At 35.4% G+C, this 27,869-nt stretch overlaps 1 protein-coding gene across 10 annotated transcripts in view; it reads right to left on the bottom strand.

The window, feature by feature from the left end:
• DENND1B (DENN domain containing 1B) overlaps nt 1-27,869 on the bottom strand; it is a 260,763-nt gene that overhangs the window by 133,503 nt on the left and 99,391 nt on the right. For 4 of the 10 annotated variants that reach the window (XM_027122127.1, XM_027122128.1, XM_027122129.1 and 1 more), the window contains exons 4-8: nt 25,686-25,735; nt 23,589-23,708; nt 9,964-10,033; nt 4,110-4,190; nt 94-153 (exon numbers count right to left, since the gene is read on the bottom strand). In XM_027122127.1, coding sequence (XP_026977928.1) covers nt 94-153; nt 4,110-4,190; nt 9,964-10,033; nt 23,589-23,708; nt 25,686-25,735 — 381 coding nt within the window. Of the gene's footprint in view, nt 1-93; nt 154-4,109; nt 4,191-9,963; nt 10,034-23,588; nt 23,709-25,685; nt 25,736-27,869 lie in introns of those variants that run through there. The other 6 variants (XM_027122130.1, XM_027122132.1, XM_027122134.1 and 3 more) reach the window with 3 other exon arrangements.

Here is a 27,869-nt window from a genome sequence, read left to right as displayed (position 1 = left end):
AGGACCAGAGTGAATCTTAAAGACATAGTGAAAGAAGTAATTAACTTCCCAATTTAACAGTGATTTTCAGAAGCCAATGTCCTTTGAACTCACCCGTGCTAGGGAGGGCTGATCTTTCAGAACTTGCTCACTGGCAATAAATATTTCTTGGTTCTTACAATACATAAGAGACAAAATGAGTACTTTACTTTCATGGGAGAAATTTACACAACAATTTGCTGTGTATTTGAGACAAACCCATGTAGCCACATTATCTGCTGAAAACATTTGAATAGCATTCATTACAAATGTTTTAAATGCTGATTTGCTAGTTCTTGCTAGAAAAATCTTGAAGCACTTTAATTCTTGACTGAGAGTACAGAATTCTGTGGATATTTAATGGCTTTGAAATGTACTTTCAAAATAAGCATTTACATTAGATATTAACATTTCATAAAATCTCTGTGATATTCTAGTGGTTATAATGTCAAGTCTTGAAAAACTCATGTGACGGAATATTAATGAAATACGAAATTTTAAGAAAATCACAGCAGTTTCTCAAGTCTTGTCATATTTTTATAATGGAAATTCTGCAAACAAACAAAAATTTCTTTTCTACTTGTGGAGGAACAAAAATGCCTATGACCATCAATTTTAACCTGACATCACAAAACTAAAACTGTACTAGTAGGTGAAGACAAGTGTTTTCATCCCAGTTTTGCTGGTCATTAACTGCACAGCACTGGCACGTGACTTTATAACCTACTATTGAAGTCAAATGAAATTACTGAGTGGACTTTACATAAAGGTTTATCAACCAGTTGGATTTAACAATACCTAAGATATTGTATTGAGAACAGGTGAACAAGATTTGAAACCTATCACAGACTACTGATTCAAAAGCTTATATGTGGGGCTTCCCTGGTGGCACAGTGGTTGAGAGTCCGCCTGCCGATGCAGGGGACACAGGGGACACGGGTTCGTGCCCCGGTCCGGAAGGATCCTACATGTCGCAGAGTGGCTGGGCCCGTGAGCCATGGCCACTGAGCCTGCGCGTCCGGAGCCTGTGCTCTGCAACAGGAGAGGCCACGGCAGTGAGAGGCCCGCGTACCGCCAAAAAAAAAAAAAAAAAAAAAAAAAAAAGCTTATATGTGAGGCTTAAAATATAAAAATAACCATCAGACATAGAAATACAACACAGTCACTCAAATTCCTTTACCAAGATTATTTCAGATATAATAAAAATCCTCTCCTTATCAAATGAAACGTCAACTTACTAGCAACTAACATTCAAATAGCTTTTTGTGGTATATCTAAATATATCATTTCATAAAATTCCCCAAACAACTCTCTCAAAAACTGATTCACTAAATTTCTCAAATGGATAAAAGGGAACATCAAAAGAGATTAACTTTTTTGCCTCACATCACACATTCAGTGACTGTGATTTAAACCAAAATCTTCTAGTCTTTGGGTATTAAGAAGCCTAGACATCTTTGACTTACAGTTCTTATTAATAAAGGTAAAGTGTTTCAATATCCAATATTTCTGAAATGTATTTTTATAAGATATTTAGTTACTCCTGAACAAATAATACTGTCAAATTTAGAGAATATATTTTTATTTCTCAGCTTTCCACAGCTGCCTCTATCATCTTAGCACTTACAGTATGTTTCCTTCACCATTTAACAAAGTGTTAGAATCACTTCATACATACAACTCTTCCAAAGAAAAACACTTATTTTCAGAAAATCCAGAGCTTTTCCTCCTTCTCCGGGGCATTTTTCCTTGTCCTTTGTACTTCATTCCCACTAACTGTGAACCTGCATTCTTTCGGCTTCAATGACGTCATACAAATCTGAGTTTCTCCTTAACTGCTCCTTCCTCCAGTCCTCTCCCTCCATGTACTCTCTTCTTCCACACAACTTCTTCGGGCAATTAGACCTTACCCTCTGCTCTATCCTCTCTACATTCTGCCCTTTAAATTGCTCAGTTATTCCCACAACCATGTCTGCAGATGACTCCCCGATTCCGGTTAAAAATTCCAGGTTAGGGCTTCCCTGGTGGCGCAGTGGTTGAGAGTCCGCCTGCCGATACAGGGGACACGGGTTCGCGCCCCAGTCCGGGAAGATCCCACATGCCGCAGAGCGGCTGGGCCCGTGAGCCATGGCCGCTGAGCCTGCGCGTCCGGAGCCTGTGCTCCGCAACGGGAGAGGCCACAACAGTGAGAGGCCTGTGTACCGCTAAACAAAAAAATTCCAGGTTATCCTTAGCTTTCCAGCCCCCAATCTCTAAATGACTACATAACATTTATTTCCACTTTGGCATTAAGCAACAAAAGAGGATTCAGACATAAAGGGGCCGAGAACATTATGCTGTTAACAACAAGTGAACATTTCACAGAGGTGGGAACTGAGCTAGTTCTAAAGATACATAGTCTACAAGAGGTTTTAGAGGAAGCTGTACAACCAAGAAAGCACAATGTTCACTCGAGAAGATGAACAGAAAACTGTGACCAGAGTAGAGAATCAATTCATGGGGAAAAAAACTGAGACAGAAAAGTGAAAAGCTGGATTGAGGCTAAGAAGTGGATGGTCCTGAAAGGCCAAAAATTTGGACAAATTCTACCGAAAATGGGGGACTACTAAAGGTTTTCATCAGGGGACTTTACATAGTTGAAGGAAGTTTGATCTTACAGCCTTTAGAAGGGACTGGAAGGAGAGGCTGTAGACTAAGGACTGCTTGAAGTGATGAGCACCCAGACTAGGCTGCTGCCACCAGAAATATAAAGAAGGAAACCACAGAGGGGAATATTATGATCAAACAAAATTACAGGGGGAAATCTAAGCAAGAAGAAAGTTATTACCAAAGAAAGAATGAAATAAGGCTAACAGTTTCCTTATCTTGCAAATACCATATGCTAACACATATATATGGAATCTAAAAAAAAAAAAAAAAAGGGTTCAGACAGACCTAGGGGCAGGACAGGAATAAAGACGCAGATGTAGAGAATGGACTTGAGGACACGGGGAGGGGAGAAGGGTAAGCTGGGACGAAGTGAGAGAGTGGTATGGACATATATACACTACCAAATGTAAAATAGATAGCTAGTGGGAAGCAGCCGCATAGCACAGGGACATCAGCTCAGTGCTTCGTGACCACCTAGAGGGGTGGGATAGGGAGGGTGGGAGGGAGACGCAAGAGGGAGGAGATATGGGGATATATGTGTACGTATAGCTGATTCACTTTGTTGTACAGCAGGAACTAACACAACATTGTAAAGCAATTATACTCCAATAAAGATGTTAAATATAAAAAAAACCACCAAAAGACCTATTAACACGATTACATACATTTCAAATTGCTTTCTCCTTCAATTTCTCTTGCATCATTATATATTTTCCTTCCTTAATCAGGACAGTTTATTGTTATTTTGGAAGAACCAAAATCAACATAGGTAAATTTTAACATTCTATTATATGCCAAATTAATGAAGAAAATTAACGAAAACATTCATATTTTGTGATTATTAATTTTGAACACTTACAAAGCCTCCCAAAGTACTAGGGTGATTTTAGTTATAGACAGTACAGTTCATTAAAAGTTTCAGTGGTAAATAATCTATACCACCACAGCCTTACTGCTTTGAGAAACTTTAATCATATTTCCAGTATTTGGTGATTATACTAAAAGATGTATTGAAGTATGGGGAAAGAGTTTTTTAACCCAGAATCTTTATCATATAGTTGGTTATACAGTACATTTTCAATACTTATTATGTACTGTTTTCATTTTATGAGGGGTATTTGGTATTGTATACTTGTGTGGGTGTGGGTGTGTATTTTCTTATTATGGACAGATTTTACCTGAAAATCAATGTTTCTTGCAATCAAAATATTCTCAGATATTTGGTAACTTTTAGCATATAATTTAAAAATCTGTGATTTAACAACTACCGAAGTATACATCTATCATATCATGTTATGATAGTTAAAGTATGTCAGAAAGCCTCAATATCACCATGTAGTAATGTCAGTGCAGGCATTAAAGTCTTCATGGCAGCATGGGTGACTCAGCAGAGTTTCTAAACTGCTGTGACTCAAAACATCAATTACTGACTCAATACTTACCACACTCAAATTGACAGGAGTGTTTGCCTTTGGTACTGGCTGGTTATAGAGTGATTTGAGAGTTTCATTCAAATCATCTTCCTAGAGTTTAAAAAAAAAAAAAAAGTACATTTTATAAATGAAATAGGAACTAAGTAAATACAATTAAAACTACTTGACAAAATCATTCACTGTGCCTACTCACTTCAGACGTGTTATATACAGGCAGACCCTGGAGATATGGGGGGTTCAGTTCCAGACTACCGCAATTAAGCAAATATAGCAATAACGCGAGTCTCATGCATTTTTCAGTATCCTAGTGCATATGAAAGTTATGTTTACACTACACTGTAGTATATTAAATGTGCGAAAGCATTATGTCTAAAAAAAACATCATATCTTAATTTAAAATACTTTTTTAGCATACTAAACAATGCTAACCATCATCTGGGCCTTCAGCAAGTCAGAATCTTTTCACTGGTGGAGGGTTTGCCTCGATGTTGATGCTGCTGACTGATGAGGCTGGTGGGTGCTGAAGGGTGGGGTCGCCGTGGCAGTTTCTTCAAACAAGACAATAAACTTTGCTGCATCAACTGACTCTCCCTTTCATCGGCAGTCTGCGATGCTGTTTGATAGCATTTTACTCACAGTAGAACTTATTTCAAAATTGGAGTCAATCGTCTCAAACCCTGCTGCTGCTTCATCAACTAAGCTCATGTTATATTCCGAATCCTTTGTTGTCATTTCAACAATCGTCACGGCACCTTCACCAGGAGTAGATTCCATCTCAAAAAGCCACTTTCTTTGCTCATCCATAAAGAAGCGATTCTTCGTCTGTTCAAGTTTTATCATGAGATTGTAGCAACTGTCACATCTTCAGGCTCCACTTCTAATTCTCATTTCCTTGCTATTTCTACCACATCGGCAGTTACTTCCTCCAGTCAAGTCTTGAATCCCCCCAACTCAAAGTCATCCAATAGGGTTGGAATCAACTTATTCAAGCTCCAGTGAATATTGATATTTTACCTCTTCCCATGAACCAAAAGTGTTCTTAATGGCATCTAAAATGGTGAATCTTTCCCAGAGGGTTTTCAATTTACTGTGCCCAGATCCATCAGAGGAATCACTATCCGTGGCAGCTACAGTCTCCCGCAATGTATTTCTTAAATGATAAGACTTAATAATAAATTTTAAAATGATAAATACAATAAATATAAACATAAATTTAAAATAATGATAATAAATAAAAGTCAAAATTACTCCTTGATCAACGGGCTGAAGAATGGATGTTGTGTTAGCAGGCGTGAAGAAAACAATAATCTTGTTGTCCATTTCCATCAGAGCCCTTGGGTGACCAGAGGCACTGTCAATAAACAGTAATATTTTGAAAGGAATTTTTTTCTGAGCAGTAGGTCTCAACAGTGGGTTTAAGATATTCAGTAAACCATGCTGTAAACAGATGTGCTGTCATCCAGGCTTTGTTGTTCCATTTATAGAGCACAGGCAGAGTAGATTCAGCATAATTCTTAAGGGTCCTAGGATTTTTGGAATAATAAATGAGCATTGGCTTCAACTTAAAGTCACCAGCTGCACTAGCCCCTAAGGAGTCAGCCTGTCCTTTGAAGCTTTGAAAAGTAGGCACTGACTTCTCCTCTCCAGCTATGAAAGTCCTAGATTGCATCTTCTTCCAACAGAAGGCTGTTTCCTCTACACTGAATATCTGTTGTTTAGTGCAGCCACCTTCATTAATTATCTTAGGAGATGTCCTGGATCTTGCTGCAGCTTCTACATCAGCACTTGCTGCTTCACCTTGCACTTTATGTTAAACGGATGGCTTCTTTCCTTAAACCTCATTAAACCAACCTCTGCCAGCTTCAGTCTTTCCTTCTGCAGCCTCTTCGCCCCTCTCAGCCTTCGCAGAGTTGAAGAGAGGTAGAACCTTGCTGTGGATGAGGCTTTGGCTTAAAGGAATGTTGTGGCTGCTTTGATCTTCTATCTAGACCACTAAAACTTTCTCCATATCAGCAATAAGGCTGTTTTGCTTTCTTACCATTCATGTGTTCACTGAAGTAGTACTTTTAATTCGCTTCAAGAACTTTTCCTTTGCATTCACAACTTGGCCAACTATTTAGTGCAGAGGAATGCTTGCATTTTCCATTTTAATTTTAAAATCACAAACCTAGTTTTTAAGAAATAGGTACAATTTAAGTAAGATTATTGTACTAAGATGCCACTTTGATGCAAGATGCAAATATTCTAAATACTTCTTTTCTAAGTAGCTCTTAGTTACTATTTGCCCCATGCTAAATGGGATGACGTAAAATATATAACACATCTACTTTATGGGGTTTGTACAGTAATAATGTACCTTGATGTGCACACTCACTTTTCTGAATTACACATACAAATCCAGCAATAAATACGTGAAGGTAGCTTCTCATATACATAGTTATTTTTATTCTCTCTTAAAATGTTTATGTTGGGAGAATAAACCAAAGGTAAAGGCAGTTGTTCAAAGAAGTTAATCATTCATTTTAAGGGATATGGATACAAGACACACATGACTTCTCACAATTTCTCATAACTTGACTATGAAAACTTAATAATTCAGATCTCTACAAATTCTTGCAAGAGTGTGTACTCAAAACTGCCTATTTTCGTTAGTGTATATATGTCAATGCTACTCTCACTTCACCCCAGCTTCCCCCTCTCCCCCGTGTCCTCAAGTCCATTCTATGTCTGCGAATGTAAAATAGATAGCTAATGGGAAGCAGCCGAATAGCACAGGGAGGTCAGCTCTGTGCTTTGTGACCACCTAGAGGGGTGGGATAGGGAGGGTGGGAGGGAGGGGATATGGGGATATATGTATGCATATAGATGATTCACTCTGTTGTACAACAGAAACTAACACAGTATTGTGAAGCAATTATACTCCAATAAAGATCTATTAAAAAAAACAAAACTGCCTATTTGAAATTCTCTTTAGAATGACCTAACAAGAAGGACTCTAAAGCATTCATCACTTGACCATTTAAGCAGTGAAATGTACCACAGGATATTCTGGACGATAGTGATGTTCTGTGTATACAAAATCCTTATGGAAACAAATTTTTTAAATGTCTAGCTTTCAAGCATCCTTTGTAGTTGCCTAATGCTGATCAGGTAAGGATAACTGACTGTGAATCTAAATTCCAATCTAAATACCCTGTGGCACTGAATTAACAATGAAAAGAAAAATTATTACACTCATAGATTTACTTCCAGTTATTGATTAATACTGTGAACTTATAATTTTTTTTTCCTCTAATTAGGAACACAAATGTAGTCTCCCTCACTTCCTCTCTTCAGGAAACCACAGTATGTTTTTTTACATATTCCAGTACTACGTATGGTCTCAGGGAGCATATGACATACAATAAGTATAAGTATTAAGTTTCTGAAGGTAACATATTCAAAAGTTGGACAACTAATACAATTAATGTTGGTTCCACATGTTTACTCAAAAACACAAAGAACAAGAAACTATAATGAAGCAGAATTCTGGTTTTGGGTTTTCGATGCAATAATTGAATACTGCTATTTCCAGTTATTTTCTTAGGAAAATGAATGACTGAATAGCTTAAATATAAAATTGTTCAAGTGTAAAATGACCTTCTAATGAATATTTCACAGAAGTACATCAAGTGTAGAGAGGGAAATGTTTACACACACAGCACACGCACACAAACCCTGGACTTTTGACAAACACTAAAAACATGCTATTATGTTATAATAATAAAATTTGATTGCCAAATTAGGAGATTGCTCACTAGAAGAGTAAAAGAAGTATCTTAATTTATTAATAATACATTTAAATTCTATTTAATAAAAAGTATCTGGAGTAGTATTTGTATTGAGTTTAGGTCTGTTTTTAAAGATATTTACACTGAATTTTAAAAGATGAGTGTTCTACCAGTGTTCTAGGAAATTTAAGTGGCTCCAAATAATTGGATAGTATATTGTGTGTAGAAAAGTGGGAGCAGAGAAGCCAAGAAGGACTATCAGATGGCAGATCATGAAGCTTCTAATATGTCAAGCTGCACACATGTTTAGATTTTATTCTAAGAAAAAAAAGGAACCACTGAGAGGATTATAAGCAAGCAGTAAAATGATATAATCAGGTTTCAGAAAGATCATTCTTAGAGATCAGAATATGGTGGTACTTAACAACTAAGAATGTGCATAAGATGCCCATAAGTAATTTCTAGAGAGAAGAGAAAAGAAAACTAAGAACACCAAAATTCTAGGTGTAGATAAAGGAAAAAGTTCAAAGAAAGACTGAGGCTATAACTAAAAGCAAAGAAAACACAATGTCAGATGACCAAACAAAATACAGTCTCAAGTGTGGAGGAGTATCAAGTAAGAATTTAAGCAGATAGTCAGAGACCAGAAAATATACCCTACATTTCAAAATTAGAAAGTAACAACAGGCAATCACTGCAGATTCTTTTTTTCAAAAAAACTTTTATTTGAATTAAATTGCATCAAATAGCATAGCTAATATCTTAGTAAATTAGTCCTTGTTTAAAATAGGGAAGAATGATTAAGGGGAAAATTTACAAACTATCATCCCAGAGAAGTTCATTAATTCAAAGCAAACTTCAGTTTCTGTTTTGTTTTTATTTTTAAGAAAAAAGAATAAAGGTGTAAAGATAAATATAAGAGCTAAAGTTATAAAATTCTTAGAAGAAAAAAAGAAAGCTTCATGCATGACATTGGATTTGAAAATTATTTCTTGACATGACACCAAAAGCACAAAGCAACAAAAGACAAAAACAGATAAATTGGACTTCATGAAAGTTAAAAACTTTTGTGCATCAAAGGACACTATCAACAAAGTAAAAAGACAACCCACAGAATGGGAGAAAATATTTGCAAATCATATATCTGAAAAGGATTAATATCTGAATATGTAAATAACTCCCACTCCTCAACAACAACATGAAGACCCGATTAAAAAATGGCAAGGACCTGAATAAATAATTCTCCAAAGAAGATATACAATGACCAATAAGCACATGAAAAGACTCTATCTCACTAATGTTTAGGGAAACGCACATGAAAGCCACAATCATATACCACTTCACACCCATTAGGATGGCCATTATAAAAACAAAACAAAACGAAAACAAAAAATAACTGCTGAGGAGGATATGGGGAAACTGGAACCCTGTGCATTGCCCCTGGGAATGTAAATTGATGCACCCACTGTGGAAAATGTTATGGCAGTTCTCCAAAAAGTTAAACACGGAATTACCATGTTATTCAGCAGTTCTACTTCTGGGAATATACTCAAAAGAATACACGGACTCAAACAGTTATTTGTACACCCACGTTCATAGCCGCTTTGTTCACAACAGCCGAAAGGTGGAAGCAACACAAGTGTTCATCTAAGTATGAATGAATAAACAAAATGTGGTGTGTGAATATAACAGAATATTATTCACCCTCAAACAGGGAGGAAATTCTGACATACACTACAACATGGATGAACTCTGAAACATGAAGTGAAATATGCCAGTCACAGAAGGATCTATATTGTATCATTCTACTTATACGAGGTACATGGTCCCATGCAGACAGACAGAAAGTAGTATGATGGTTGTTGCCAGGGACTTGGCAAGGGCAGGGAGGAATGGGAAGTTGCTGTTTAATGGGTAGAGAGATTCAATTTGGGAAGTAAAAAGGTTGTAAAGATGATGGTACTGATCACTGCAGAACAATGTGAATGTATTTAATGGTACAGAACTGTACACTTAAAGACAGTTAAAATGGTAAATATCATGTTAGGTGTATTTTACCACAATTTAAAAAATGGGGAAAAAACATGACTTACCAGTTCCTTAGCCAAGTAGTCTGCCAGAGTATTTAGAAGCTTGTAATATACTTCAAACCATGGCAGGTAACTGTAAAAAAAAAAAAAACAAAAAACTTTAAAAATGTGTGTGTGTGTGTGTGTGTGTATCATTTAGAATCAAGAAACAAGATGGCAAAATAACATCAAATCTAGATTATTTCAAACAGGTTGATCCTGGAGGGCAAAAAAGAACTATACCCATGTTCTCTTTACTGTTACAGTAAAATTTTACATATAATGTACTATTAGTTTTCATAAAGTAATCAGAATCCAAAATTCCATTATAAAGGTTATTCATTACACGCTTCTATTTTATGTTAGCAGCACCAAAAATCACTTAATCCCACTGTGTGGTAAGCATGGTATGAGTGCACCAAAAGCACTCATAGAATAAAAATTAACCACTGTAATAAGATAATATCAAATAAAAACTAATTTTAAAAAGCTTTTAAAACAAAGATATAATCATTTCTTTTTAAATATTACTGAATTAAATATATAAAAAATAGAATTATGTGCTTATTAATTAAATCAATTCTTTGGAAATTGATGTTTACGTAGGATGGTAAATTTCAAAATAAATATCAGTACAAGAAAGCCTATTTTAAAAATTATAAATATTATAAATAGCATTTAAGTATCAAAAACACGTATAATTTAAAAATCATTTTGATTCATTTTGCTAGATACAAATATAATTAATTTTATGAAAGCAAAATACTAAATCCAAAAATCAATTGTACAAAATAAAATCTGTACTCCTTTTCAACAAATTAAGGTATGTATATTTAAAATCTATCCAAAGTTTTTAATTGTTTATTAAAATGTACACTTTTCACATATAAGAAGAGTAAATCACAACACACACCAGTGTAGTTAATTATCAGTTAACAAATATTCATTTTTTTCTTCAAAGAATGACTGCAACAGACTACTTTTTAAGAGAAAAAAGTGTGATACTTTTACTACACAATTATATACTGACAAGAGTACAGATACACAAAACAGATTTCATAATCAATGACTAGAGCTTAGAAAAACAGCATTCTTTCTGCATTTTTTTCATTTAATGTCTGATTTATTAGTGACCATGAATGATGCTTTTTAATTAGGAGTTGCCTGAAGTCATAACAAAAGAACAGTCAGGTAAATGACAGCATCCTTACTCAGCAGAATGCTATAGAGTTCTTTAAAATGATCATTATAAATAGTAAGTAATGATATAAAAGAGACCTATCATATTTTAAAATATCTACCAACTTTTCATTAAATCTAGCATATTGAGTAGTACATCCATTTATCTCTGTGCCCTTTGGAAATGCCACTAAAATGACTGTAAATAAATAAAAAGGGTATAAATTAATGAGGACAAGGCAAATGCAATAGAAAGCAACAAAGGTGAATGGCTTTGTAAAGGTGGTAAGCAAGCAAAGAATAACTGACTTTGCAGAAAAGAGAAAACCAAAACCTGAGTGTCAAGAGAAGGGAAAATGACCATTAGCCAATAGACTGGCCCCCACAGCATCCTGAGACACTGATCTGGGAATTTCTCAAAGGAAAAAAACACCTCAAAGGCCCTATATTTTCTTGTGAAACTAACCACTGCACATACAATGATGCTAATTCAGTTTAGTGCCTCTATCTTAAATATAAATTAACGGTCCAACCACCAGATATTTGAGGAAATACAGACACCAATACAAACATAAAAGGAACTCCGAGTAAACAAAGACAATACAAACACCAGGTGAAAGTTTCAAAAATTATCATTAATATCCACAGGAGCTGAATAAAGAACAGGAAGCTTTTTTTTTCATTGTTCTAATCTAGTATTTATTTTATTTTTTTTTATTTTTTAACATCTTTATTGGAGTATAATTGCTTTACAATGGTGTGTTAGTTTCTGCTTTATAACAAAGTGAATCAGTTATACATATGTCCCCATATCTCTTCCCTCTTGCGTCTCCCTCCCTCCCACCCTCCCTATCCCACCCCTCTAGGTGGTCACAAAGAACCGAGCTGATCTCCCTGTGCTATGCGGCTGCTTCCCACTAGCTATCTATTTTACGTTTGGTAGTGTATATATGGAAGCAACCTAAGTGTCCATCAACAGATGAATGGCTAAAGAAGATGTGGCACATATATACAATGGAATATTACTCAGCCATAAAAAGAAACGTAATTGAGTTACTGTAGTGAGGTGGATGGACCTAGAGTCTGTCATAAAGAGTGAAGTAAGTCAGAAAGAGAAAAACAAATACCGTATATATATGGAATCTAAGAAAACAAAAAAGGTCATGAAGAACCGAGGGGCAAGATGGGAAGAACAGGATGCTTTTAAACAAAATGAAATATAAAAAAGGAGAAAGAAGTGAAAAAATAAATTTTTAGACAATAAGAACAAGTTCTTATAAATTCAAAATACAAATGCTAAAAAAAATTAAAATCAATAGAAAGGGGGCTTCCCTGGTGGCGCAGTGGTTGAGAGTCCGCCTGCCAATGCAGGGGACATGGGTTCGTGCCCCGGTCCGGGAAGATCCCACATGCATGGAGCGGCTGGGCCCGTGAGCCATGGCCGCTGAGCCTGCGTGTCCGGAGCCTGTGCTCTGCAACGGGAGAGGCCACAACAGTGAAAGGCCCACGTACCGCAAAAAAAAAAAAAAAAGAAAAATCCATAGAAAGATTAGAACCTAAATGATGAATATCTCTTAGGAACTAGGATAAAGAGATAAACAGATAGAAAATAAGAGTAAATATTAAAATATCAGTGTATCAACCTCGACTATCATGTAGTTGACTAATAGTGGTTCTAAAAAAAAAAGAGGGGAAAAAAGAAATGAAAATTTCATTTTAAAAATTACTAGAGGGCTTCCCTGGTGGTGCAGTGGTTGAGAGTCCGCCTGCCGATGCAGGGGACACGGGTTCGTGCCCCGGTCTAGGAAGATCCCACATGCCGCGGGGCGGCTGGGCCCGTGAGCCATGGCCGCTGAGCCTGCGTGTCCGGAGCCTGTGCTCCGCAACGGAAGAGGCCACAACAGTGAGAGGCCCGCGTACCGCCAAAAAAAAAAAAAATTACTAGAAAAATCCCGGAACTTTAGACATGAGTTTCCACATTGAAAGTGCCACTGGGGTAACTGTAAAATAAATGAGCCAAACCAGAGTATCACAGTGAAATTGCAGAACAGGGGCAACAGAGAAGCACCTAAGAATTTCCAAAGAGACAAAACAGGTAGCGTACGAAGGCATCAAATCGAAAATGTCCCTGAACCTCTGTCTCAACAGCAATTCTGGGAAGTCAGAAGATAATGCCTCCAAAAGGCAGAGGTTAAATCCCTTGCAACCTAGAATTCTTTGTCCAGAGAAACTATCAATCAAGTTTGGGGATAGACTAATAGCAGTTTCAGTCTTTCTAGAACTCAAAAATTTACCTTCTCCATAATATTCTTGGGAAGCGACAAAATGCAAGAGTGAAGTAGAAAGGAGGAATATGGGGATATAGAGACAAGAAACTGAATTCCAGGGAAGAACAGGTAAGTCTAAGGATAAATGTGCCAAAGCCTGGTAAGCAACCAGTCCAGATGGAAACAGGGATGAGGGCATTGGGTAGGATTTTCTGGGACAGGGGGTTGCAACAAGCTGACAGCCTCATGTGGGAGTCTCGAAAAACCTGGGTGAGTATGTGCCAAAGCTCTGACGGTTTGGGGAAAATCTAAGAATCAGAAGTTAGCATAGGTAATCTCAATTTTCACGTTTAAGTTACTCAACTCTTCTAACCCTAGTGCTTAGATAGCTAATCTACTTTCTACCATACCTTTTGCTTACAAAAAAAAAAACCCTTAAACATTACTAATACTGTTTTTAGATTATCAACTCAATATCATGCAAATTACCACATCGTATTTTCCATACTCATTATAACTCAATGAAATAATTTTCATGGAGGATGTCCTGCTAAGACACACTGTAGTTCCTTGGATACAGTACAATTTCTTTCATTTGAAGTCATTTCATAGTCACATTTCAACTTTTAACAGCCTGAAGAAATTGCTATTTCAAGAAAATGTCGATGTGTTATGTAATTCAGATCTATATGCTCAGATGAGATGAGACCTAATCTATTCAAGGAACATGCAGGTCTGTTTCTATCCTGCTCTCAAGAATCTTAAGATAAAGCAAGATTTATTGACTTTAGGTGGTTTGCATGTCTACCTGTTAATCCTTATACTGTCATTTTCACCTTACTCAAATAATGTGGAACCTTGTTTAAACTTCCTTCCTGGTTCACTATAAAAATAAGATATGTAATAAATATCTCATAATTATAAGTTATTGCAAAGTGAGAGAATCTCTTTTTTCTAGACCAAATGTTCTGGTTTTCTCATCTTTACGTTATTACTTTTCATCGATTATCTTCCCCTTCCAATTTCTTTTCAAATTATGAAAACAAACTGGAATCCAATTTTTCATTAAAAAGCTAGTTTATACCAAAAAACCCACAATTTATTTGTAAGATTATGGACCTGTTTTTGAAAATGAAACAAACTGAATTAATAATTGATTAAGTCAGTTCACTTTTCAAAATTTAACAGTGCTAGGTATTTTGGTATCATTTTACAATTACTATTATTTTTTATTATCTCCAAGAATACTTTCAACTGCATTGCATCCTGATACCAGGCTATGTTTGTTCTTTATACAGGGATGCTGGATTTTGTTCTCATGTTCATTCAACTCTTGACTCTATTATATATAGATCACTGCTATAAATCAGACTAATATAATTTTTTAACTATTACAACAAGGCTTACACCTATGAGATATTTCTCACAGTGATCTCTAAGGCTCCATCATGCTTAGTTATTTCTGTTTGGACAGTAAGACTTACTAGTCAGGTCTATGCCCATCTAGGGAGTAGAGAGCAGAATCTAAGAATCAGAGATTCCACACATTAAAATAACTGGAAGTACAGAGAATAAAACTTCTTAGGCACTAACTATAGGTATGAAAATACGCTAGGTACTTTATACGTGTTCTCTCATTTAATTCTTATAATAATACTATGATGTATATTTGACTAAACTAAGGTAAAACAACTTATCCAGGGTCACAAAGCTACCAAATGGCAAGCCTGAGATTAGAACTCTGACTGAGCAATAATACATGCTCAGGGGTCTACCAATCACCCAATACAGGCATGTACTTCTATAATACCCAGCCTTTGAATAAACATTGTCCAATGACCAGAGGTTTTCAGGAAGCTGCATAAAATGTGAACAAAATTCATTCATTCTAGTTTAATCTTAAATCAGCCTACTTATAATTTCTATACACTAAAGTAAATTCTATCTTCTAAAATTTGTTTAACTAATGTTCAGAGCATTACCTTCCTTTCTGCCTCTTAAATTATATTTTATTCATATGGGCAAATTTCCCAGCAGATAAACATCTGTTTGACTCTTTCATTTCACAGATTGGTAATTCCTTCTAATTATAGATTTTAGTACTGCTTATACGTTCATCACTGTGGATAAAAATTTTGAGAAGGATATGGCCTGCAACACGGTACAAGATCTCTGCCCAAACAACATAAATCTATCAACATCTAAGTAAATTTCGATCAATAAGAAGACTCATAACTGCATTATCTATTGTCTAGCCAACATTTTTCTCTATATATAATGCGTTCATGAGAGATAATGGGACAGACTCTTTCAAATTTCTACAACAGCACTGCCTGATACACCAGTAAGTACCATCACCATAAAGAACTGAGTTTAGTTACACACAATCTGCTTCGTGAACATGTACTGGTTCTTGGTGATAACTAGCTCCTTTTTAAGAGTACATATCATTCATCTTTTTTTAATGAAAACATCACTTGTATCCAAGTGGCACTACTCTGTAACCTAGTCACGCTCTTAGGATGTCAAGGAAACAGGGACATTTTCCATTGCAAATAAACAACAGCATCCAGAGCGGAGGGTGCAAACTGGCTACATGCAGACATACCCAGCCCACAGTCATATTCTGTTTGGGCAACGCACCATTGTTGTTGTTGAACTGAGTAAGTGGCCAACTTCTAAATCAGATAATTCACTTAAAAATCTAGATTTCTTCTCTTAAAAATCAAAAGAACTGGCAATACGGGTTACACTTATTTTAACTTTGCAACAAATACCTAAAGCTGGGTAACAGCTTCTGTCTTTGGATGGGGCATGTGTTATTTATTTGGATCACCCCAATTTCCTACTGTCAGCCAAACCTGCTTATCTCATTTTAGGCCCTTATCTTGTCCCTACAGGTAACTGAATTCACAACCCCTGGTATGGTGCAACTATTCAACAGGAAGTCCTGCTTACTTTTTTATATGACAAGAAAATGGTCTGGGGTACACAAAGTAGTCAATAATTCAAATATTTTAACAAGATTCCATTGCACAGTTTAAAGATAAAACGTGTGCCAAAAAAATACATACACACATAGATATAAAATAAATATTATAAATTATACAAGCTTATCTTGCTCAGGTAAGAAATGTTATTCTCATGTTTTTATTTTTGTGGTTTTTAGATACTTTTCAAACAACATAAGTTCAAGGCAATTAATTTTTAACTAATGTATAAGCTCCTAAGCTGATGGTCGTTAAGTTAAAATAGTTTTCACTAAATTTTACAGTCCCAATCTGTTTTTGTACAACCAAACACAAAAATCCCAGAAAGTTTTAAAAAATGTATTCAACATATAATGACTAAATAAGACACTTTACTTGAATTTTATAAAACTGAAAATGTAGTTCTTTAACAAAGGATTCCTGGGACTTTCATAGTCTTGTAAACATACATAAATGTAAAACAAATACATGAAGGCCAATTATTTTAAAACGAAAGTCAAAGCGTCTCCTAAGATTATTTCCTTAATTTTTCATAAAGACATAAGGCAAAGGACAGATGTATATGTAAAGCCATGCGAGACTTCCCTCACACTTGGCTTCCACTATCGAGCTGATAAAACTTTTACATCCAAAAGTCAAAGGTTAAATAAAGGAAAGGAAATGTTTTTTGTCAAACAGTCAGGTAACCACTAACAGTCTAAGTGGTCAGCAGGAACCTAACTTAGAGTAATCAAATAAAACGAAGGAAACTGCCTTTCCGTAGAAAAATGTCTAATGTCTAGAGGCTGTTTTTCTGCCTGGAAAATTGACACAAAATGTGTAAAATTGAAACATTCTGCTTCTAAGGGACTTGCTTCAAGGAAGAGTGTGAAAGCCTCAAGTTTGGTATGAGTTACAGGGGATGTGGGCAGGGAGGACTACAAAGGCCCCAAACATCAAACTGTCTTCCTTATGACAGTATTTAATTTTGAACCCTTGGCGACAACTTTATAGTTGTAAAATTATGTTAATCAAATTAGGGGAAAAGTTACTTCTTGCATTTTTGCTATTATACGAAAGCAATTCTAAATACAAACAATGGCATGATTTAAATTAGTAATATCTCAGGGTTTGTTTGTTTTGTTTTGTTTTGCGGTACGCAGGCCTCTCACTGTTGTGGCCTCTCCCGTTGCGGAGCACAGGCTCTGGACGCGCAAGCTCAGCGGCCATGGCTCCTGGGCCCAGCCGCTCCGCGGCACGTGGGATCTTCCCGGACCGGGGCACGAACCCGTGTCCCCTGTGTCCCCTGCATCGGCAGGCGGACTCTCAACCACTGCGCCACCAGGGAAGCCCTCAGGGTATTTTTGAAATCTTGTTAAAGTAGGAGAGACATGCCATAGAAAAGGCTAAAGCATACAAAAATTCAAAATTAAATATTGACTTTTATATTAAATAAACCTGAATTGTAATATTTCTTCTACAGAGAGAATGAAACAAATACAAATTAAATACACTTACTTTCAAAACTTATAATAGCATAAATCCAGTCAAAGAAGAACCCATGGTTTTGAGAGCATTGTGTGCAAATTTTCTAGCTTAGAACTCTAAGGTAAATCTAAATTACTTTCAAGTCTTATATAATGGCATCATCCAGGATGAAAAGTAGCTTTAAAGCTTTATGTGAAAATTTTCTAGCTCATAACTCTAAGGCATAGAGTAGTTTTTATTAATAATGTATATAAATCACTTAGCAAAATGCCTCGCTTATAGTAAACAAACACTAAATGATGTTATTAATTTATGTGTTATTATTAGTATTATCATTGTCATCTCTAACCTAAAAGTCTTTGTTATTCAAGAAATCCAACACTCAAAGTTATTTTTTGCTTTTCTAATGAAAATTTACTACCAATTTGTATTTAATTTTACTTTGTATTAAAAAATCTTAAACATCCTTAAATGTATCCCATTTTCATTATGACTACTCTTTAGGGACCTAAAATATTTTAAACTGTTCGATGTCAACAAAAACTCAAGAGATATTTATACTTTTCTTTTAAAATTTAGATCATTAAAACACAAACTCAAACATTAGAAGGTAAAATAAATGAAGAGTTTTTTTTTTTAATGAAGAGTTTTTTGATGAAGATATATAGTTGATCACAATAAAAAATTTTAGTGTTTAACAGGATATAAAGACAACAGGAGAAATTATTAATTTCTATCTAAGAATCTTAAATCACTGATACTAAAAATGACCTCTGAATAATCAATCTAGTATTATCTCGCAACAATAACTAAAAATGTAGTGTGTTTCAATATAAATGCACTACTTTTTCACAAAAGACAGCTTCAAGAAAAAGATGCTAAAATTTTTTCATATTTGAAAGTCATAATATACTCCAGGTAAAGAAATAAGTAACTAATTTAAAAAACTATAATCAGAAAGGAAATCATCTTTATGCTAAATCTCAACTTTTAAGAAAAAAAGTGAAATGACCAATTGTCAGATTAAGCATGTACAAAAATTCTCAGCACTTACAGCGGATAATATGAAAGCCATAGAAGCTTTTTCAATTTATTAACTGCTTCTATATATATTCATTCACTTTACCAACTGTGAATAAACACTACAGTTAAATATTTAGTTTGCTATCCAATAGAAAGATTTATAAATGTGTCTTAACAAGACATGGAAATAAGTCTAGAATGAATACCAAAATTTAAGCAATGATTATGTTTTACAAATATAAGTGCCTTTACTTTCTTTTTCTTTATTTTCTTCCAATTTTTCTATAGTAAAATATATTACTTTTGTTAACAGAAAAGCATGGTTAAAGACATATATTTCTGTGTCTTGCTTATTCAAGTATTTTGTCATTTTTCTCAATAAATTTTAGCCCTATTAATGCTTAATTCTAAGAAGCCTTAGAATTTAGGACTTAGAATTAAGGCTGAATTCTAAGAGGACCAGGACATTCCCAAAACACTGAATGCAAACATTACTCTAAAGCCCTGGCAGCCACCAGTGAACACTCAGAACACTAGCAGAGGTGGCCTTCTCTCACAGAACCCCTGGAAGCAGCAGAGTCTGGAATTCAAGAAATTGGCCTTTAAAGGAAGAGACCTGATTGCCCCAACCAATCCCATGAATAATTCGTTTGCTACTTCTACCTTCCCTTCCCACAACCCTTCAAAAATGACTAAATTCTAAGTCTTGGTTTTATATGAAGCTAAACAAACTTTCTCCTACTACATCTTAAGGATACGATGAAATTGAGTGTTGTTGGAAGAGAAAAAATAGTAGAAAATAAATTGTAGGTGTAGTCACATTTCTCCTGTCCTCTCATAAAGCATTTCCACCACGTTGAACATTCTGTGTTGAAATTACAGAAAAACACTAATATCTGGCTCTAAGATGGTGATGGGAAGGTCACCTCACAAGTAATATTTTTTTGTCTTCCAAAGATCATTCTTTTGCACTGTGATTCCAAATTTCAAGCGTGTAGAATGAAATGCCTGTTCCCTTCCCATTCTTAATTCTGCTAGTCAACAATGACCAGCTGCTGCCTTTGGAGTATCTCCACGAAAACACACTTGTAGGACCATTTCCTGTCCTGGTTGTCTTACCTGACAAAAGATGATCTGGGTAAATTCCCACACATTTTTAATATGCTCTTTATATAGTCCTGACATCTCAGAATTTTAGTGCAGGAAAAACTGATTAAAATTACTTTTGCTCACTGCAAAAAGTAGATGAATGCTGAAGTGTACAAAGTCAAAGAATTAGAGATCTATCCTTTTATAAGTATATACAATCATATATTAATATATAAATCTGTTATTGACTACTCCTTAAAATATACATTTATATATACATATAACTTGTTCTTTACAAACATAAGAACACACTATAGATATTACCTTGAAACTTTTCATCATTTCACAATATATCATAAACATTTCTCCAAGTCAGTATCTGTGTGTATAATTTTTCCTAACAGATAAATAATATTCCATTGTACTAGTCATTAATTCATTAACGTATTTATTCAACAAATATCTATTAAGAGTTTACTCTTGTAGGCACTGGGAATACAACGCATCAGTGAACAGCACAGACAGCATTCCGGCAGGGAGGGGGCACAGAGTAGAGCCTGGGGAATGGGCCCTAAAGCACCTAATCAGTTCCTCCTGAGAGACATCTACATCCAGTGGTTTTGCTCTTATAAACCACGTCATAATAAATAACTTTGCTCACCCTTTACTACTCACCACTGGGAATATTCCTGAGATTTAAATTTCAAGAACTGGAATTAACTGAGTCAAGGAGAAGCAGACTTTAAAAATCTGATAGATATTTTTAAATTCCCCTTCAAAAAGTCATGTCATTTTACAGTCCTACAAGCAGCACATGAAATATCTATTTCCCCTCATGCTTTTTATTTTTAGTTTTTCATTTCTGCCCATCGTAATGTGCTCGTTTCTTTTACCTTTAGTAAGGCTGAGCATCATTCACAGGTGTGTGTGTGTGTATATACACACACATACATATGTATATATATGCTATTCACATTTCCTCTGTGAATATGCTGTTCAGATGCTTTACGTATTTTTCTATTGGGTTGTTTCTCTCTCTTATTATACTCTATGGTGATTAACTCTCTGTCACAGTGGTTGTAAATATAGTCCTACCAGCTTATTATTGGAATATTCAATTTCCTTACTATATTTGTCACCAAACAGAAGTTTTCGTCATTATGTAGTCAAAGGATGCCAACGTTTTTGGCTTCAGGATTCAATGTCAGGATTCAAAGGCTCTCACAGTTACAGTAGTTTTTAAAAATCAACAACAATCTCTTCTAGCACGTTTAGAGTCCCATCCTTCCTTTCAACACGTATGAAGTTCAATCGAAAGTGGTGAAGACTCAGTGTAGTCCGTGGACAAACCAGAACCCAAAACACCATTATTCCTCTCACTACAGCACTCACCGAGACTTGCCAAAACTATTTTCACAGACATACACCGATTACACCTTAAAATAGGTATTTACCTACCCATCACAACTTTCTAAATAAATTGCTGAATTTGATTATATTTTAATTCTCTGTTCTCTAATTTACTGGCTAGTCTCTAAATTGGCTATTCTCAAACAACACCGTTGCATACTACTTTCCAGGACAGTGACTGAGACATGCCATTAACATCTATGAGATGGCAGTCTTTTAATTTTCTAGGAAAAAATAAGCTGCAGGATAGAATTTTCTCAATTTAAGATTCTCACTCTCCTCCACAGTTTTTTCATAAAGCTTTGATACCTACTATTTCTTATCTACTGGAAAGCACCGTCAAATAACAAAAATAAAAGGAACATTTACTCTTTTTAAAAAGACTAAATAACCAATAATGCTTACTGTGAAAGGTTTTCTTTATTGGCATAGACGATTTTTTTTTGGTTTTTATTACACTGATATAAGTGAACCATATTTTCTGCGGGTGAGACTGTTCTTAATGTAGAACGACAACATTCTAGTCTCCTTCCACCCAGACGGGTTTGAGAACTACATAAAAGTAACCTGATATGGTAACTGCTCTAGAATCTGCTTCCTACAAATTAATGACAACTGGTTTGGAGATACAGACACGATACTAATCCTTCAATCATTTAACAAATAGCTATAGTTCATATTTTGTGTAAATATTTCGAGGTTAACAATGGCTTTCCTAAATTGAAACAGAAATGGCTAAGAATGTTTATTCTACAAGCCCATTCACAGGGACTATTGTGAAAATTTTAAAACATGCTAATTATTAATAGGTTCATTGTATTCAAAGTATGTTAAGAGTTCAAAACAAAGAGAAAGATTTAGACTCTTTAATTATGGATATCATAATTAATTTATGTAAAATAGATTCAAATATTACATAAGAATGATGTCTATAACTTACTCTCAAATGGGTCAGCAAAAACAATACTACAACAGAGAGACATACAGAATTTGTGTGTGTGTGTGTGTGCGTGCACGCATGTGTGCACATGCGTGTGTGTGTGTGTGCGTGTGTACACTGAGAGAGTGGGGGGAGGTGGGGAGAGACAGAAGCAGGCTAACAACTGTGAATCTAGGGGATGTGTAGACAAGAGCTCATGGTAGTATTCTCGAAACTTTTCTGTAAATTTGACTTTTTAATGAAAAGATATTCTGAGTAGAATTTATAACTTAACCCTCAAAGATTGAGAGGAATGTAGCTAAAAAGCAAATGAACATTAAATTTAATGTTATTTCTTTTACTATAAACATTTCTATAGAATCTAGCTTGACCAATATCCGTATTGTAATCACAGTATAGAGTCCTATTTGTATAGAACACACCTACATTTCTAAGTCATCAGGACATATTAAAGGGAAGCTAACCTTCCGGACCGTCCTCCTCAGCACTAGCAACTCAAACCCAAGGTCCACAGACAGAGAGACACGCTCTCAACTGTCTACCGAGTGAGTCCAGGCCAACCAGGTAAGTGATGGAGGCGGACAGGCAGGGCTTGTGAAACAAGCAGACTCCTGACACAAGGAGACACCTGCTGCTCAGCACCAGCTCAGTGTTGCTGGGACAGCAAGACCAGCGCTAGCAAAAGGAACGAAAAACGTGAACTTTATGTAAAATTTCACTAAAATTTATAAGGTTAGAAACACCTTCTAAAATTTTTTAAACACCATGAGGCCAAATAAAACACCTCTAAACACTTCTGCCCAGAATCACCAGCTTGCAACCTTTACCTACAACCAACAATTCACTTTCAAAAATCCAAGTTCTGGGTCAGCAATACAACACATATTAACTTAACTGAATTTTTTGCATCCTACTTAATATGTGAAGCATATATTATCTGACCTCATATCTTAATTTTTCAAAAATAAACCCACAAAAACTAATCTTTAAAAGGGCCAATTCTAACACAATATTGTAAATCTACTATACTTCAATAGATTAAAAAAAAAAGAAGGAGCCAATTCTTTGAAGCAAAATTCTACTGTTACTGGTATATCTTTAAACCAAATTGATGCCATATATAGAGAGTAAATAAAATTATTTTTCAACTTAGTTGGATTTAAATAAAACAATTAAAAGTATATATAAGCATATTTTTAAGCATCCCAAGCATAGCAAAGTACAAAAGAAAGACACCGTTAATCTATCGTGCCTCCAATTTTATTTTTTACTACAAATACTTACCTGAGGATGCATAAGCAGATTTTCCCTCCCGATGTGAGTCGGCAGAATCCAAACCTCTGTTTACTTTCAATGTCTGTCAGTACAAAGGCAAAGTGCTGTCCGACTTGATTCTGAGACACTCTAAAATACAGTAGTATTATAACACTTTAAGCCTTGTGCGAGAATTTTCTTAGAGAAAAGCAAATGCAAGAATAGATGTATGTGTGGCATTGTTTTCACCTTTCCAATCAGTTGGTTCCCAAAGATAGAATGACGTTTTAAAAACTAAAATGAGCGTGAAATGTGCAAACTAAATCATGAAGCAAGTACCAAAATAGGTTGAAACGCCTTATGGACTGAGCAATTCAGCATATTCGAATCCCTTACTAGGGAATCATAAGGTATCTTACCGTAAGTTTTCACATGCTTGAAAGTACTTATCAAATATTTCATAAATTCCGAACGTACTACTAATGGAACCGGGGAGGTGAGAAGCTGGTCATACGACGGTCCGCCCCTCCCCAGCCTCTCCTCCAGGTGACTCTAAGGCTTCTCACACAGCAAAGCGTGTTGCTGCACAGCCTACTGGCAGCCACCACCAACTCTGTTTAATTGCTTCTTCTGTTGACATTCTCACCCAATAAAGTACCATACAAATTACTATTGGCAATTTTTTAGCATTCTCTTCTAGAGCTACCTGTATCCTGGTAATAAATTTCCAAGTACAAAATAAGAATACAATTTCTATAAAAAAAAGCTTACTACAAAGAATCTGAGCTAACGTGAACTAAGTATCATCATACGTGTCACACTGCCATGTAAGGTGCAGTATAAATCATTACGCTGAACCTTTACTATTACTTAAAATATACAAATATATTTCCTGTTACTGGCCATAACTTTGCCATTAGACAACAATAACTGAACATCTGCTTCCTTGTCCCAAAATAAAGTTTCCAGGACACCTAAACTTTGGCTTTGAAATAGCCACAGGAATTATGTATGAGGAAACAAGCTACTTACCCCTGCTGCACCAATACTACAAATCATTTTCAATTGTCAGGAAATACTGCAGTTCAAATGCTGAATATTTAACAAACGCAGTTTTATGGGGACAGGTTTGTTTTTGTTTTTTTAACTTTTACAAACTTCACAAACAACCTCTAGTGTCTCCTGTGCCCTCTAGTGCCCAATGTTCACAATTTACTTCCATAGCTTTTCTTCCTTTATTTCATCTTTGCTATTAATTTGGAAATTGCAACTTTAGCAGGCACAAGTGATTCCCCAGAAAAGAGGTAAAACAAGGGGCATCATTCACCAGCAGTACTTATTACTATCAATTAGCCCATCGTTTGAAAGGCTTTTTTATCTTTAACACTGTAAAATTTTAGATTTTTACTAATCTCTACTTTTAGCAAAATATTTTCCTAAAATAAATTTTCTTTTAATACCACCTCACAGCATACCCTTAAAGAAAACTGATAATAGGGTATGAAAATCACATGAAAAACAATAAATGATCTGTTATTATGCTCAAAGGGCTATATATTCTGTGACATTCCAGTTACACACAGGTAATACTCTATTCATCCAGCATTTGTTCAGTAAAATACAAACATAATGAGATTTTCAAAACTGCTAGGTAAGAGGGTTTCTCTGCAGCCTTCCATAATATTGCACGATTTCTATAAAGCTATTCTTGGGAGACAACCAGCCATGAGTTTTACAATATCACACAGATGGTCTTTTCAATCAGGGTGAAGTGAGATAGAAACCAGGATATATACATCTAATTTTAAAAGACACAATTCTAAGGCTCTGATAAAGGACATATTAATGTTTTTTTCTCCTAGTGCTTACAACATGTACCTGAAGAACAAAAGGAAGAAATGGAACCTTAAGACTAATCCTAACTGGCCACAGTGGAAGAAACAGAAGATATAATGATTTAGAAGGCTTCTCCATTTCAAGTATTATTTAATTTTGAACCTCTAGTCTTTTTTGTTAGAGGCAATGGGGGAAAATACATTTCATTTTATAAAGAAAACACATGTAATAATTTTAAAGTGCTCACTGAGATTAGGCTAAGGTTATTTTAAATGATGACTTATACTGTACCTTTCAACGTCAAAGGGGAAACAGAACTTTGGCACAGTCTGTAGTACTTCCTGCAAATGCAAAAAAAAAAAAAAGCTTTAGAATATTTTTAAAGACGCAGTTAAAACTTTTTTGGAGACATTTTTTAGGAAAAAAAAGTTTGTCTTTTTCTTAAGAAAAATAACAGAGGTTCCTGGACTAAAATAATTGATTATTAAAAAGGAATTAAGTGTGTGCTTTGGCAGATTGCATTGACAATGCCACGGAAGCCCCAGGAGGGAAAGGCCTGGCCTGAAGGGTATTAACACCCCTCACATCCCCGCTGGGACTCCCTTCAACAAGGCCATATGGATTTTACAAGAAGCACCGCACCATATGGGTAAGCTGCGTCTGCTGCTGCTTGTACCACAGAGTAGCCACAGGGACTTCTGACAGATCCTGGCTCAGAAATATAAATGTTGTTTCAATTAAAATGCAGGCAGAGAAAAGGGAATGAAGTTGGCAGCAATGAATTACTGAGAGGTATAACAACTCTACGTGCCCCAGAGTAAAATGGTTCAAAAAAAAGTATTTTCTATAGCTAAAGAAACACATTTATATGTTGAACTCTTGGTAAATTCAACATCAGTAACACTAAGTTTAATCCCAAATAACACTCTTAAAGAAATGTGTATCTAAAAATAAGCCTTTAATGTAAAACTACATAGCTTCTACTCTGTGCACTTTTATTTAAGAATTTCCTAATATGAAAATCAATGTTTTAATTAAGCATAGAAAATAATCTTACTGACTTGAAACTGCAGTGATTTTATAGTTATTATAAAATAATTTTAAAAGCTTTTAGAAATCATATACGTTAACAAGTATAACAAAATGCAGATAATTGTCAGATATTTGGCAAAAAAATAGAAAAAGATCTATTTTGTTAAATATGAAAAACAACGTAAAATTAACTCCTGTCATAGAGTCAGAATTGAAGACACCATCACACAAGTTTAAAGCCAGGCGATTTTACAAGAGAAAGCAGAGATTGATGAAGAGGCTTCATATTAAAAGAGTAAAGAGCAAATATCTTCATGCAGTAGCCACTCCCCAGCCAGAAATGCCCTATCACTACTTCTCTACCAATAAAACTTACATTCAGAGAAATCATCAGTATATGAAAATTAAGCCCTATACACAGTCATAGGATTGAGTGTTTTAAGCAGAATTTCTCCCATTCTTTTAAAATGTAAACTGGTATAAAGTATCAAGTAAAAATAAACCATTGTAAAATTCCAATGCCAAAACCTAAGAAAGCTTCATGAGCCTTAAGTTCCTGAAGCTGAAAGAAAAGCATATGTAAAAAAGCTATCTTCTATCTTTAGGGCAGGGTACCCAGGTTTGCTTATGAACATACATTTGTAAGTACGAGCGCAAACCCCGTATTTAGAAAAAGCCAACTGTTTTACTACTGACAATGTTTTATTATCAATAAATGGAACTAAAAGAGCTGCTAAGCGTGAAATAATTCAAATTACTTAAACTGAAAACAGGACATTACAAAAGAGAACGATTCATCTGACCACTGCTAATCCTTATCTTGTGCTGCAAAAAGTGAAGCCATTTCCCATATTTACAACACACATGAACGCTATTCAGACACTCCCCCTGCAAAGCTGTTCATATCATTTCTGTAACAATAAAGATAGATATTCAAAATCCACTGTCTGCTTCCAAATATACCCGAATTAATAATATATTTCACATTGATTTTAAGACTCAAATAAAGAAGAATGTTTCCCAGTTAGTTGCTCAATCGTTCACACCCTCCCCCTCCCTCCTTCCAGAAGCAACACACATGCACACACTTCTGCAAAACAGCCACGGCTCGCTCCCCAACTGGCAGAAGCATCCCTCAGGGGACAAGTCTTTAAACCTCCGCACTCTTTAAAATTCAACCAGCCAGCAGGTCTATAGACTAGTGTATAAACAGTATAGACAAAAAAATCCTCTCTCAGCTTATGTCAGTGACAAAGCAGCTCAGCAGTTGACTGTTCCTCCCCTGACAGTATAAGCTGGGCTTACACAGATCAATGGCTGCAAGTCCTACCTAGCTCCCAGGGCTCGGTTTTCTTCCTTAATTACAGGTGCTATTCAAACTGAGGTTGAAAAAGAAAAGAGAGAGAGAGAGAGAGAGAGAGAGAGAGAGAGAGAGAGAGAGAG

This window comes from Aethalodelphis obliquidens, unplaced genomic scaffold (genome assembly GCF_003676395.1).
Source record: "Aethalodelphis obliquidens isolate GAN/ISIS:26980383/991018 unplaced genomic scaffold, ASM367639v1 scaffold24, whole genome shotgun sequence".
Taxonomy (NCBI): Eukaryota; Metazoa; Chordata; class Mammalia; order Artiodactyla; family Delphinidae; genus Aethalodelphis; species Aethalodelphis obliquidens.
This window is presented reverse-complemented; position numbering and strand designations above follow the sequence as displayed.